This window comes from Ischnura elegans (assembly GCF_921293095.1).
Source record: "Ischnura elegans chromosome 13 unlocalized genomic scaffold, ioIscEleg1.1 SUPER_13_unloc_1, whole genome shotgun sequence".
In the NCBI taxonomy this organism is placed as follows: domain Eukaryota; kingdom Metazoa; phylum Arthropoda; class Insecta; order Odonata; family Coenagrionidae; genus Ischnura; species Ischnura elegans.
The window spans coordinates 11,178,841-11,194,643 of record NW_025791657.1 but is presented as its reverse complement, the minus strand read 5'-3'; the positions used below and the strand labels follow the sequence as shown (position 1 = coordinate 11,194,643).

General features: G+C 35.5%; 1 protein-coding gene across 2 annotated transcripts in view; it reads left to right on the top strand.

Moving 5' to 3' along the window:
- The first annotated feature begins 2,713 nt into the window (after positions 1–2,713).
- Positions 2,714–15,803, top strand: part of LOC124172039 — a 45,938-nt gene continuing 32,848 nt past the window's right edge. For both annotated transcript variants that reach the window (XM_046551443.1, XM_046551442.1), the window contains exons 1-2: positions 2,714–3,135; positions 3,252–3,389. In XM_046551443.1, the coding sequence (XP_046407399.1) occupies positions 2,944–3,135; positions 3,252–3,389 (330 nt within the window). In that variant the 5' untranslated portion in view covers positions 2,714–2,943. The remainder of the gene's footprint in view (positions 3,136–3,251; positions 3,390–15,803) is intronic.

The following is a 15,803-nucleotide window of genomic DNA, read 5'->3' as shown; positions in this document are numbered from 1 at the left end:
GTATAGAACACACTTAGGGTGCTTTCCAATCGCGTATCTGCGCTGATCTGTTTTAAACTGTTTAGCTCAGAGCGTGTTCCAATCGCAGCTGTGACGTCATCTGCGCTAAACAGATGGGAACACATCCTGCACTGTCGTTCGTCTGCGCTAGCAGACAAAACTTGTGATGGCGGGAAAATATATTGGTAACGGAAAATGAATGAATGAATTCCACCATCTCAAAGATAAGTATGATGATCATTTGAGAACAAAAAAACAATAATTTGATCTATATATGTCTAACATAAGTTAAATTAAGTTCGTAATTTGGGAAATATAATATTATCTTCGTCAAACGTAATGATTGATATAACGCATGAGCAAAGAACGATAGCAAGAGGAGGCTAGTAGATTTTTATAGAGTAATTGTCCTTATCAAAAAAATTAGAAATGGAGAATGTAAGCTATTTAACTAAAATGTTATATTGCTTGGATTCTAAGGAGATTTATTTCATAAGCTTACATGGATAGCGGGCGTATTATATACCAAATTTCCTTTAACGTTCATGTGGCGTTAATTGCATTCCATTAATTGAAATTCAGTACGGCAAAATAACTATAGAATCAGCAGATTTATAATGCGGTGTTAACATTTTTTACGGCTTTACCAGCGTGATATGGATGTAAATGTATCTCAATCCAGAAATGCGAAATGAAGTATAACTGCCGGCGCTGTAGCAGTTCGGGAGAGGTAATTATTAAGTAGTGATAGTTCAATTATTTTCTTTCAATTAATACTTACTAGTGCTTTAACTAAATACAAAATGAAATAGACGAACATTCATCATCCTTCTTCAATAATAATGTGGCGAAGGTCAATTCAAAAGCTACAGGTCATTTGAACATTCAACTTTTGCCGGCGATCGGTCTACCATTTGTAAACACACCAGCGCAGATGCGTTCCAATCGTCTGTTTCAGTGTGCGCTAGTGTGTTTCAATCTGTTGCGATGTGAGCTAGTCTGCGCAAGGTGATTGGAAAGCACCCTTAGTTTTGCCGGGAGACAAAATGTCTTCATTAGTTGCCACTGAAAAACCAATTGCAAAATTAATTTGACCTTACCAAGGATTCACAGGTGAGGAAAAACCGTTTATGGGAAATAGGACTAGTATCACTTTTCCGTAAACCATGTTTAAGGGCATTTCATGTCCCCCATTATTGTAGATTAACAAAAGGTATGCTAAATTATCTTTTGACCGTTAGTCGAAGTGCCTTTTTAGTTAGTATTCGAATCAATGGCCACCGGCAGTGATAAAACATTATATTTCTCCAATTGTGTCACCAAGCGACTAATCTATTACCATATTGAGTTAATCCTTATGAATTTATGCTATAACTATTTCAGTCCGCAGACGTTTTCTCCATAGATCCCTAATGTTGTAGACAAAACCAAAAAGTGTTACTTTTAACTCTGCAACACTTATACTACACCAGTCTTCGAATAAGAAAAATCGAAACGTACTCACCCTGCAGCCACCTTTCGGCAAACTTTTTCGCAGAACTGCGTTTGATTCTAAACAAATCTTTTTGAAAACACTGAATTCCGTCAGTTTCTTCAAACACAGCGGACACACGGTAGTGGGCAGGCCATCTCCCACAGCAATCTGAGATGTTAATAAACAAGTTATACATTAACAGAATTGGGAAACAGCAATGTACAGAAAATGGATAACATATAATTTGTTACTTACATGTAAACCGACTAAGTCATGTAGGGCATCCTTCACAGTTATTTTGCATGCTACACTCGAAGAGAATATGTTGTAATAATAATCATGATTCTTCATACAAAGTCTGCAATGGTCAATTTCTGAACTCCTTCCAGAAGAATCCGAGGAAATCCCACTGGCATGACTCATGTTTTCGCTTCAAAATATCAATCACTATTTAAAACAGATCTCTCGTCAAAGAAATCATCCACTCAGCATTAACCAACATCACAAAATCCCGCAAGGAAACTGCATTCACTACGAGTATATGTGAAAATGAAAATACTTTACAATGCTCAACGAAAGGGACATAGAAGCCAACAATTAATGAATCGCCTGAAAGATATATCAGGACGCAATAGCAAGGACTGAGAATATTTTCAACAATTTTTGACACGATTACAAATTCCGTGGAAACAACATACGCAAATATTGATCCACGTTACTTGTTAATATAAGACAATACAATCAAACCTCATATAGAGTCGATGTTTTCTAGTTGCTATTTTATCCGCGAATAGTGTATCTATAAAACAGGCCAAACATCCGCGTTTGAAGACAATTTTCTTTCCATTTGATATAATAAATAGACACTACAATGATATTTATCATTCTTGTTCTCCATTTATTGTAACATAACTGTTTTGGGCTAATATTTATTCAATAATTTTACCCAGAAACGGAATTTAAGCCCAACTTCGGCTTGCGCATGGTCGTATTCCATTTACGCTCTTTAAATCTGATAATGACTGTAAACTTTCTTTGATGTGGTATTAATCGTTTAAAAATATCCATGAATCAAATATCTCAATAAATCCCAATAATATGCCACTTATCGTTGAAAATACCTCATTTTTCGAATGTAGGCCTGTTGCATACGTTATCCTCTAGCAGGACAATATGCAACTAAAGTACGGTATCTGAACTAAGCCTCGCTTCCCTGGTCAGTTACTAAGTGCGGCGTCAATAAGCTTGAAATTCTCGTGAAATGCTTGCTGTTTACTCTGCTGCTATGTGATTTCTTTGTGAGATTCGACTTAAATTTGAGCTCATTACGCCCTTTTCTTGAATAGTCTAATGTTTTTGCATTGGTGTACGTGATGAAAATGATCTTAATGTATTAGGAATTTGGAAACCACTGATTGTGAGTGCTACGTGGATGATTTGTTTAAGGAGTGAACTGGCTTAGAGTTTGAATGAGTTATTGCAGTGAAAACATGAGTATTACCATTGGGGATTTCTCGGAGTCTTCAGAAAGCAATTCCGAGGGTACCCCGTGCAGACTTTGCATGAAGAAATATGATTATTATTATTACAACATATTCACTTCAACTGTGGCAAGCCAGATTACTGTAAAGGATGCCTTATATGATTTAGTCGGCTTAAAGGTAAGTGACAAGTTACATATTATCGATTTCCATAGCTCTTGTTATATTCCGTTCAATGAGTATATTTTCCACGATCCGTCTGAAATCTCTAGCATATGTTTTCATTGCTTTCTCAGGTTGCTGTGGGAGATGGCCTGCCTGGCACTTTATGTGCTCTGTGCTTGGAAAAGCTCATCGAATTCAATGATTTCAGAAATATTTGTCATAAATCGGACGCAGAACTGAGAAAAATTTCGTGTGGAATTTACTTCAGGGTGAGTGCATCTTATTATTTTTCATTGGAAGCCTCGTGTAACTTACAAATAATGTGAAATGAATGAATAGTTTCACGTTGATATCGACGAGATGGAAAACTTAAGTAAGATGTTTGTATTTTGAAAATGGAACAGGTTAAGACAATAACGTGAAAAAGTGACTTAATCGTGTATTTGATGTAGCCACGACTGGCTAAGTGCTAAGATTCATGCCTGCATCAAATTAATGCATGCAAAATTTACTAAAAATCACTTTGATTTGGATACAAAAGTTAATGGAGCATAAATTTGTTAATTAACAATATTTAATAATGTGAAAGGACCTCGCCAATGATCGACGATCGATAGCAGTGAAACCAGTCCAGTTTCCCACATAGTGTTTCCGAATCCTGACAAGGCATTTGTTAAAACGCAGTTGGTTATTTAGTGGTGAGGACTGCAGACGTTTTGTCTTTTCGTACTACTATGTGTTTAAAATTCAATCCTTGCAAAAAAGTGGTAAATGGAATTCAACTATGACATCCTAAAAAAGAATATCAATGAATACGAAGAATTTTTTTTTGAATGTGTTTTCGATATATTTCTTTTACTTTTAACATCCTGTATGGATTTAAATTTGAACTGTTTAAGTTAAGGTCATTTACAGAATCGCATTTGCGTACGTTTTTTAAGTTTATTTGCCATTTTCTAGTTGCATTAAGCATTAAGTGATGAAATAAATGCAAAAATATACTAGCACTAAATAGTAAATTAGCCATACAAAAAGTATCCAATAAAATATTTCAACAAAAAGACTAAAATTTCTAAAGAAGGTTAAAAAAAATGATTCGACATACCATGGCTATTTAGTGTACTTGTCTTTTGTTATGTAATAATATTATATATTTGCATTTTTTATATTTGTATCATATTTGATCGATTTGATAGCAACATTATTTGCTAAAATTATCTATGTCAGTGGTTTATAATTTTTTATATCTTTGCTTACAAAAACTGTTTATTCAAATTGTTTTATGGTAAATAATATTTTGTTTGCAGAATTAAGGTGGGGTAGGTGCTACCCTTAGACAGTATATATCAAATGTAACGACCCTAGGAAATTTTTCAAGGCTTGCTAAAATCCTGAGATTCATTAAAAAATATTATTATTAATAACCAGAAAATAAAATTAGATTTGCATTCCTCTCTCTGTAAAGTGGTAATTTTTATAAATTATTTCTTAAAGTCTTGTCAAGGGATCGCACTTTCCCTGTGCAGGGGGTAATTGCATCCCATAGCAGATGTGCATTATATTTCCACATTACATGGCACCTGGGGTAAGTGCAATATGCCCGGAAATTCAGCTTTACATAGCTTTTTATGGTACCACCTTAGGTTTAACCGTTCTAGAAATTCACTTTTATCTAAGCTATTGGAAGTAGTTTTTTTGTATCTTCTGGTTAATTAGGCATTACACTAAGGAATTTTAGTCAAATTTGTTTTACTAATGATGGTGACAGTATTCGAATTTCATACATTAATTTACAAGCATATTACAAATAGCTAATGTTTATAGAAGCTGAATAAATAATAATAACGATAGCAGAAATGCAATGGTAATGTGATGATATATCCAGATGACGATACGCTGTATCGAAACTGGTCGCAAATATATTTTATTTTGTGAAACAGCAAAGTCTTTTCTTAACCTTTGTGCATAATAAAGATAGCATAAAGTTTGTATATGACTAGATATCTTAATATAAACTAGATTGAAAGGAACAAAAATTGATTCTATAATGTAGCTTGCGGTATAAGTATAAAAAAGCAAAAGGAAGAAAGAATGGAGAAAAACTCATGGTGTTCAAACAGTTGAGCAATGAATATTGATTTGTTTATTTAAATTTGGGTTTTAACCTAAGAAAGATAGGCAAATTGTTAACTTATCCTCAACAGCCAACTAATGGCTTTTTTTTTAATAATAATAATAATAGTTTATTGACGGGAAAATTACCCAATTACAAAAATGTATAATTATCATAAGATTGAAATATTTTTAAGCTCTTAAAAATACAGGAATAATCGTATAAACTTGCTGTAAAAACCAACAATAGAAAAAATAAACACAGTAGTTAAGAATAATAGATTGAACAGTCACATATCTCTTAAACAGTGGAAATAGACATTATCATTATACACAAGAACAAATTATTTAAGTCAATGCACAAACAAAGGTAGTTTTCTCTTTAAATTCTTTGGATTTAAATTAAAAAGGTCAATGTTACTACATTTGTAGTTAATGCTCCGCATAGTTCTGGTTAAGGGTGAGTGGAAGGCGTAATTTCTATTAGAATGAGGGTGTGAAAACATGAATGTTTGCCTAATGTTTAAAATGGGGACATGGAAAGGGATCATTTCTACCAGATGAACAGAGTCAATGTCTCCATGCAGTAGACGGTGAAGGAATGTTATGTCCAGGTGTAATCGACGGGTTGCCAAAGGTAACAGATTAAGAAGGGATAGTGTTAAGTCATAAATAATAGGGAGGATGTTAAATCTGTAGGATACTAATCTTATGAATCTGCGTTGCACACTCTCAATAGCTTTGATGTGAATGTTATAGAACGGGGACCATACAATAGAGGCATACTCAAGAATAGGGCGGATTAAAGTGCAATAGAGGATCTTATAAGTATGAATATTATCAAAATCTCTTGAAATTCTGAATATGAAACCCATTGTTTTAGTAGCTTTTATGACTATGGATTGGATATGATACTGAAATGTCAGGGATGAATCAAATGTAACACCTAAGTCACATATTCTACTAACTCTAGAGATAGTAGCATTATTTAAGCTATAGTCGTACATAATTGGAGACTTAATTTTATGAAAGGTTATTACATTACATTTTAATGCGTTTAGTGCCATGAGGTTATCATTACACCATTTTTCAAATTTGTAGAGACAATTTTGCAATTTGTTACAATCCTCAAGTGATCGGATGCAGCCATAAATTTTTAAATCATCAGCATATAGTAAGTACTTGAATGGATGCAGGGGGAAGTTGATATCATTAATATACATTAGGAACAGAAGTGGCCCCAAATGCGACCCTTGTGGTACACCAGAATTGGCAGTGAAGACAGAGGACAGAACTCCGCTCACTTTAACATACAAGTTCCTATCATGTAGGTAACTTTCAACCCAGGCTAGAAGTTGACCACTTATACCATATGCTTTTAGTTTAGCAATTAGAATTTTATGATTAATTTTATCAAATGCCTTTGAAAAATCTGTATAGATTGAATCAACCTGAGAGTGCTGGGACATGGAATTTATTATGTATTCTTGATATGTTAGGAGGTTAGTTACAGTGGAACGACCTGGCCGAAATCCATGTTGCTCTTCCACTATCAGCGAGTTTAAGTCAGGAGCTATTTTGTCTACAATTATGCTCTCAAGAACTTTGGTTATTACAGACTGAATTATAATTGGTCTGTAGTTCGACACATCAGTTTTATCTCCACTTTTGAAGATGGGTACAACATAACTGGTCTTTAGTGCACTTGGGACTGTGCCACTTTCCAGGGATTTATTAAACAATATGAACAAAGGATAGGCTAATGAATGACGACAACTTTTTAGGACGATTGCAGGAATGTTATCAGGGCCAGTACCCTTTGTTAGATCTAGATGAGACAGTTTGCTGATAATGTTTTCACAAGAAATGTGAAGCTTGCTCAGATTGAGTGTTGTGTCATAGTTAGGTATAACTAAGTTGTCAGGCTGTTGATTGCTGTAGACTTTGACAAAACAGGAGGCAAATAGGTCAGCTATTTCTTTATAATTTTCAGCAATCATATTGTCGTAGGTCATGTGGTGAGGAAATTTGTCCATCTGTTTGGTATTCTTGACATAAGTCCAGAAATATTTAGTATTATGTGAAATGGATGATTGAACCTCGTCCACATACTTAGCGTGCAAAATCCTATCTAAAGAGTGAGTAGCACTCTTTAGATAGGATTTTGCACTTCCTTCTGATTTCAGAAAATTTTGCATAGTCTAAATGACTCCCAGTTCTTTTAAACGTTTGATGATGCAGCTTCTTAAGACATATTAAATTTCTGAGCTCAGCAGAGAACCATTTTGGAAAGCCATTACTTTTGATGTTAATGATAGGAGTGTAGAGTTGGATAGCATTGTGGAGGACACTGTAAAATGAGTGAGTCGCGTTATCAATATTTTGATTAGAGAGTATTTGGGGCCAATTAATATTGGTCAAGTAGTTATCAAGGCTTTCAAAATCACAGGCTTTGAAGTCATACAATTGCATTGAATACTCAATCAGCTCAATGGGGTTGGACAAGCACACATCAAAGTAAAGGGCGGGATGATATTTATCACAGACAGTAAATGGATCACATACAATATCACAGTGTAATTTGTCAGAGGATGTAAACACCAGGTCAAGGAGTGTACCATGCTTATTGTGAACAGAGTTCCTTTGAGAAAGCCCTAAGAATGACATACCGTTAATAAGGGCCCAGGCTTGGTGATAGGATGGATTATTGTCCGTAATATTTAGCCAGTTCACATTTGGCACGTTGTAATCACCGGCAATTACAACTTCCGAATATTGAGAAGAATTTAACAGGTTTTCAAGTGAATAAACGTGAGCCTCATAACAGTCAGGATGAGATTTGGGGGGTAGGTACACAGCACTAATCAGGATTTTGGAGGAAGCACCAATGATGGCCACAAATAATTGCTCGATATTGTTTACCGGCGATTTAACAACTTGAGCCTTAAGGGAACGATGTACTCCAATCAACACACCACCACCGGATAATTTATCTGATGTTTCACGCGAACGATCACATCTGAATATAGCATAGTTATGAATTAGCAGTTCACAAGAGGAGATATCGTCGTTCAACCAGGTTTCTGTCAGAATAAATACATCATAATGAGAAATGGAGATTGCACTTCGTAGGTGACTGAGTTGAGGTGAGGCTTTGGTAATATTTTTGCAATGTCTTCCCTATGTATTTTGCTTTAATCCTCATTCTGTGGATAGGTGAAACTTATTTCAGTCCTACAAAATGTCCTCAGAAAGCAAACCATGGGATCAACTGATTCATTGATCTCCAGAGTTTTCCATATGTGCAACCGACTTTTTACCACTGAATATAGTCAGAATCCAATCTCCACTACTACCTTGTATGTACTGGAGCACACCAACTATCCCAAACTCTCTGAATACTACCAAAGGAGAGGGTTTAATTTTACTATAAACTCTTACTTAAGCACTAATGCAGTGATGCTCAAACAACCTAATGAACTAAATGTGCGAGTCGAGGGAAATACTCTGTTGCCAACAAATCTTGTCTTCCCTGGGTACGTAGAAAATGAAGTTTCATCCAGATTCTATGCATACATTCTGGCTTATTATTACGATACAATTCATGTAGTGTCTTATGCAACAAATAAAAATGAGCATTTATCACAAAAGGTCATCAATCTTCTTCCTTGCATACTCAATCCTCAACCAATCTTCCCAAGGTTGGTCGTCTTTGAAAGGTATCTTATGCTATTTTTACGAGTATAATCGGCTATCATTTCAAATTCCACTTATGTAGACAATTCTAATCCATATTTTTTTTTTTTTTATAATAATATATAATTTATTCCATTTACAATCAAATATTACATTTTAGAACATACTTAAATATTTAGGAATATATAGGTACCCCTTTGAGTAGTTTTGGGGCTACCATCTTAAACTTTTTACATAGGTCTGGTGCTAGCACACATGAGAAGTAAAATTTCTTTGCATTCAGTTATTTGTTCTATTGCCGATTGCATTCATTATTACAAAACGTATTTCAAATATTTGGACAAGGATAACTATTTTTCTTATTTTTCTTATATAAACGCATAATTACATACATAGAATATACAATATACCTTTTATTGTAAACTTTTTAACCCACCTTTCTTAGTAGAAACTCTACTTCCTCACACATCATAAGCCATTTTTTAACTGCGGATTTAAATCCCCATCTTTTTTCCGAGTTTGCTACATTACTCGGCAACATGCTAAACAATTTAGGCCCTAAGTAATTGTATGACTGTCGATAAATTTCGGTCGTCGGCCTAGGTATATGGAAGTTTCTCCAAGCTCTAATGTCATAGTTTTGTGGTCGGGCCTTTTCACCACTACGGTTATAGAATATTCTAAGGACTTTATAAATGAATAAATGCCTTAGTGGGAGGACATCTAATTTTTTGAATAGAGGAAATGAGTGGCTTTTCCTATACGATCGTGTTATAACCCTGATAACCCTTTTTTGCGCCACTATCAATGGTTTAATGTTGATAAAATATGCTCCACCCCAGCAGGCTATTCCGTATTGCAATCTTGAATTAACGAGAGCATAATATACCATTTTTAACACTGATTCAGGGCATATGTATCTGAGGAAGTAGAATTTTCTTACAATAGTAATCATTTCTGATTTTAATTTATTTATGTGAGACTTCCATTTACAATTTTGGTCAAAATATATACCTAAATATTTTATGTGACTAACCTGTTCGATCAAAATACATTTATCACAGGAAGTAACATTATCTTTTATACAATTTGCACATTGATAGTATAGTTTACTTTTGTTTGAGGTAGATTTACTCATGCTAAACATAATATATTTCGTTTTTTCACTTAACAACATATAATTAGCCGAAAACCACATATTGAGTGTTAATAGATCACTTTGTATGTGTTCATATAGATCATCAACACTATTAACAGAGTAACTTAGTGCAGTGTCATCTGCGAATGACGTTAATTGACCTTTAAACCTGCCAGCACATAAATTGTTTACATATATTAAAAACAGTATGGGTCCCAACACAGAACCCTGTGGGACACCACAGGTGAGTCGAATCTTTTCACTGTAGCAATTTTTGAGACGCACACATTGATCTCGATCACAAAGATAACTTTGAAACCAATCATATGCGGTTCCACGTATACCCGCTTCCCATAATCGATTCATTAGTATGTTATGATTAATGGAGTCGAAGGCTTTGGTAATGTCTACAAATAAGCCAGCAACTCTACAGTTCTTATTCAGTCCGTCGTTCAGCTCTGAACAGAATTTTAATAATGCATCCTCTGTACTCTTACCACTCATAAATCCAAATTGGGTTTTATTGAAAAAACTATGCTGATTTAGAAATTTAAGAAGTCTGACTTTAACAACTTTTTCTATTATTTTAGCAAATACAGATAATAGGGATATTGGTCTGTAATTATTTACGTTCATTTTATCACCTTTTTTAAAAATTGGTATCACTATTGCAGTTTTTAATTGTTTAGGAAATATTCCAGTATACATACTTAGATTAGCAATATGGGCAAGGACCTCCGAAATATTTGCATTTACTTCTTTTATAACTTGTGTGGAAATATTATCAACACCTTTAGATTTTTTAGACTTTAATTCCTTAATAATGCTGCTAATTTCTTTCGCATCAGTAGGAACAAAAAACAGTGAGTCAATTGAATTGGAGGTTGGGAATATTTCTTTGTATTTATTCGTATTACTTTCAAAATAATTGTTCTGGGTCAATTCTTGAATTACTTTACCATAATGTGAACTAAATCCGTTTACAATGTCCTGGCACTTAGTGACAAAGATACCATTACTAGTTCTAATTTTTACACAATTCTCATTTCCTTGCTTTCCTCCCGTGAGTGAATCTAAAATGCGCCCTTGAGCAGCGGTATTATTGACATTACTATCACATAGGTCCCTGTAATACTTTTCTTTGCGCTTTTTAATATCATATTCTAATTTTGCGTGTACGATACGTAGTACCTATTTAGCTTTTCATTATCAGGGTGTTTCCTCATTTTTTTATACAGAATATTTCGCCTAGAAATTCTCCCGCACAAAGCGTAAGTCATCCATGGCCTCTTCATTCCTCCCGATCTGTTACTGTCTGACACGTATTCAGCTTTTTCAATGCAGCATTTCAATTTATTTATAAATATTTCATAGGCTTCATTGACATTTTGTTGTGAATAAACATCATTCCAGTCACATCTTAGCAAACTATTATTTAGATGGTTAAAGTTTATCCGGCAATGGCTTCGATAAACTCGTTCGTATATATTAATGGGTACATTAATATTTAAAGAACATGATACAGCATGATGGTCTGTTATACCCCAATCGTCCGCTCTTCCCTCATACTTATAGTTATCTCTACTTCTGCAAAAAATGTGATCTATACATGTACTACCCGTTTTGCTAATTCTAGTTGGTACTCGAATAAGCTGGTCCAGTCCATGACTAGCCATAAGGGTTTGATATTCAAAGGAAATATCGTTGGGTTGTAATATACATAAATTAATATCACCAATTACAATTAAATTCCCCTCACGAGAGATGGTTAATACATTCTCCAATTCACTCAAAAAATGTTCAACAGGATTAAAATTAAGTCTATATACACCAATAATGCTTATCCAAGAAGAATCATTTATCCCTACTGATATTTTAACCATATCAGCAGTTTTAAATTCACCCAGATCAATAGAAGAACACTCATAAGTATCTGCTACATATGCAATAACTCCTCCAGCCCTATAGTTATTATTACACACATCAAAACTCCGATAGCCAGTTATTTGATACATAGATACTTCAGTGTCATTGACCCAAATTTCTGTCAAAACAATTACAGCGGGTTTTATATCGAGATTAATTAGTTGAAATACAAATTTATCAAAATTAGCTCTTAGACTTCTTATATTTTGATGCAAGACAAGGAACCTGCCACCATTAAATCCACTATCATTAACAGTACTCTGCATTTTGTTAGTAAAGATAGGTTGAAGACATACATAACTCACTCACAGAATGCTTACAGTTTCTCCAGGTCATCAGAGGATTTCAGAGTGATTACTTGATCATTCTCCTTCTTCCTCATGAGTATTGTCCCATGCCTTAGCCATAAATATTTGTATCCCTTTTCTTTCTTCGCAAGACGCGCAGCAGCGAAGAGTCTCCTCCGACCTGGACTCAGGCTCTCGTTTATGTACACCGGAGTATCGGTCGCCAAGCCCAGGTGCCGTGTGGAGAAGGTCCTTTTCACTCGCCTCTTTTGAAGAATTTCTTCTTTTGTATACCTACGGACGAATTTGACTATGATACCTCTCGTTCCGCCTTCGTGTCCCTTCTTTCCCAATCGGTGGCATGTGTTCACCATATCGTCGGTTATTTTAACACCAAGGGCGTCCCCCACACTTTTCACGATTTCTAAGGTATTTTCATTTGGTTGCTGGGGAATGCCGTGTATTTCAAGGTCATTAACGCGAGAATATTGCTCTTGGTCGTCTAACCTCTTTTCTAATTCACTCACTCGAGATTTTAAGCCAACATTTTCTTGCCTAAGCAAGTCTATTGTCGCTAAATATTCAGCAATCTGCGTTGAGTTTTCTTGAAGCACTTTAGTATTTTCATCTAATCTATTGTGCACAAACTCAATAGCCTTGTTCAAGTCCAATTCCATGCGTTTCCTGTCCTCTTTAGCTTCTTCTAGAAGGTTTATAATATGAGAGATACTAGCAGTGTCCGTATCCGCCAGTGGAACTACTGACATGCTCTTACGTTTTTCCGCAGCACAGGTAGGACAACGCCAACTTTGCTTTTCAGCGCCAATATACTCGATATCCTCTTTGGACAAGTGAACACAAGTAGCGTGACACTGAGTTTGACATTCACTGCAGGTAATCCTCAGCTGGCGCTTAAGAACATTCACATTACATACACTGCAATTAGCCATTTTAAACTGCGGTTTCCACTTAATATTAGTAACTCGAGCTTCTAAATTGAGTAGGAAGTTATCCTCGTAATTGAATGCACTTATACTCTGGACGCAACTGAACACATCACTGAGGCACCTGCCTGTCTCAAGCGAAGCACCAGCCCACGTATTTCTCGCGTGGAAGCTCAACCATGACTGTTTATCTATACTACTTTGGCTAGTACTAGTTTAACTATTTATCCATACACATTATCCCATATTTAGGAATCCGTTAATTTTCTCCCCATTATATGGCAGTCCTTTTTGTATTATTGTCACGTAATTGTGCACCATTTCTCCTTGCAATCATAATTATTGCTTATATTATGACAGCAACCCCCATAATATGCATGAAATTATTAAATATATGCAGCCAGATCTTAAATACAGTAAAGGAAATACTCGTGATATATCTACATAAAATATAAGCTTGATTTTGATATGGCTACAGGGAAGGTCTCAAGTTTGCATAGACAATTCCACCTGCATAGAACTTAGGTTATGACATTTAGAAAGATTGTAACATTACGGCAAGAGCAAAATATTTGTACAAAAATAGTTTAATTGCAAGAACTGCCAGACAGAAACTAAAAATTTAAGCTACACTACAATCACATAGCTACTTAGCACTAGAATGCCGAAGGGTGTCATTTTGACACCCTACGCGAACATTTTTTTCAAAGTTGGCCTTTAAAGAGTGTTGTAAAATAAAATATTTTGTGACTTTTAATCATTTTTAGGGCTGAGTAAGACGACAGTGTTAGGGATAGCCCCCTCTCTTTTTTCCGTCTTAAAAATGCATTTTTGCCTGGAATGCTGGAGGGTGTTATTTTGACATCCAGTATATTTTATCATTTGTTCATACGGTTTAGGTCTTTCATGGGATGCGGTTGGAGTATTACTAGCCAAAGTAGTATTTAAGAATAGTACATTACCTCCATGATTGTTCATGTTTTACATAATTTCAATAAATATCAGCTGTTTATCATTTTTTCGAAAATTTATTAGCTTGTGAGGCAAGTATATTTCATACTATTTGTGAATGATTTGCCTTAAAACCAGCCAGATTTTACCGCGATGTCACTTATTTGCCGTAAAACACAAATGTAGTGACGCACGCCGCAGTGCAGTTGGTTTCTGCCAAACCTCTGTGTTCGGCTGCCTGGTGCGGAGTTAGGTACATTGGCTTGCTGGCGTGTCTTGAGAAGTCAAGACGTTTCTCGACTTACGTCGGCAGTTTGGTCTTAAAGTATTACTAGCCAAAGTAGTATTTAAGAATAGTACATTACCTCCATGATTGTTCATGTTTTACATAATTTCAATAAATATCAGCTGTTTATCATTTTTTCGAAAATTTATTAGCTTGTGAGGCAAGTATATTTCATACTATTTGTGAATGATTTGCCTTAAAACCAGCCAGATTTTACCGCGATGTCACTTATTTGCCGTAAAACACAAATGTAGTGACGCACGCCGCAGTGCAGTTGGTTTCTGCCAAACCTCTGTGTTCGGCTGCATGGTGCGGAGTTAGGTACATTGGCTTGCTGGCGTGTCATGAGAAGTCGAGACGTTTCTCGACTTACGTCGGCAGTTTGGTCTTAAAGTATTACTAGCCAAAGTAGTATTTAAGAATAGTACATTACCTCCATGATTGTTCATGTTTTACATAATTTCAATAAAAATCAGCTGTTTATAATTTTTTCGAAAATTTATTAGCTTGTGAGGCAAGTATATTTCATACTATTTTTGAATGATTTGCCTTAATACCAGCCAGATTTTACCGCGATGCCACTTATTTGCCGTAAAACACAAATGTAGTGACGCACGCTGCAGTGCAGTTGGTTTCTTCCAAACCTCTGTGTTCGGCTGCCTGGTGCAGAGTTAGGTACATTGGCTTGCTGGCGTGTCAGGAGAAGTCGAGACGTTTCTCGACTTACGTCGGCAGTTTGGTTTTAATAATGTTACTGCATAGATGCCAGAGCAAATTATTGCAATACTAAATGATATTCCTCTATTTCATGCCATGAACTATGTGAATGGGCATCTAGCTTTGCTCTGAAACAGCTTTTTGTCAATGGTTATGTGTGGCCCAGGCTTGGTTATGGTTAGGGCATTGTAGTACTTCAGTTGCGAAAGATAAACATCTTAGTATATACACACAATTGAGTTGTTGTATCTGCTACTATGTACAGTATTAGCTATGTGTTCCTCATTGTGTTTGTATACGAACCTGGGTCAGCACTAGCTATCGGGCTGAAGAAATTTATGCGTAGTCGTGAGGTTGTATGCAGACGTGCTGGCCAGGCTTCAAAGCGATGATGCCTTCTCGTTCAACATCCTACCCAAGAAGGAGATGGACATGCTGTGGAACCATAGCATGGGCCACACATAGCCACAAATCTAAATGTCCATTCACGTAGTTCATGGCATCAAAGCATGATAAATATGGGCAAAAATACTGGCTAGTAGTAGATTAGGAAAGTAATTATTTGATAAGTGGATTTCATTACCTTGGCAAGGACAACTCTCATCAAGCTGTCGGTCGTTTTACAG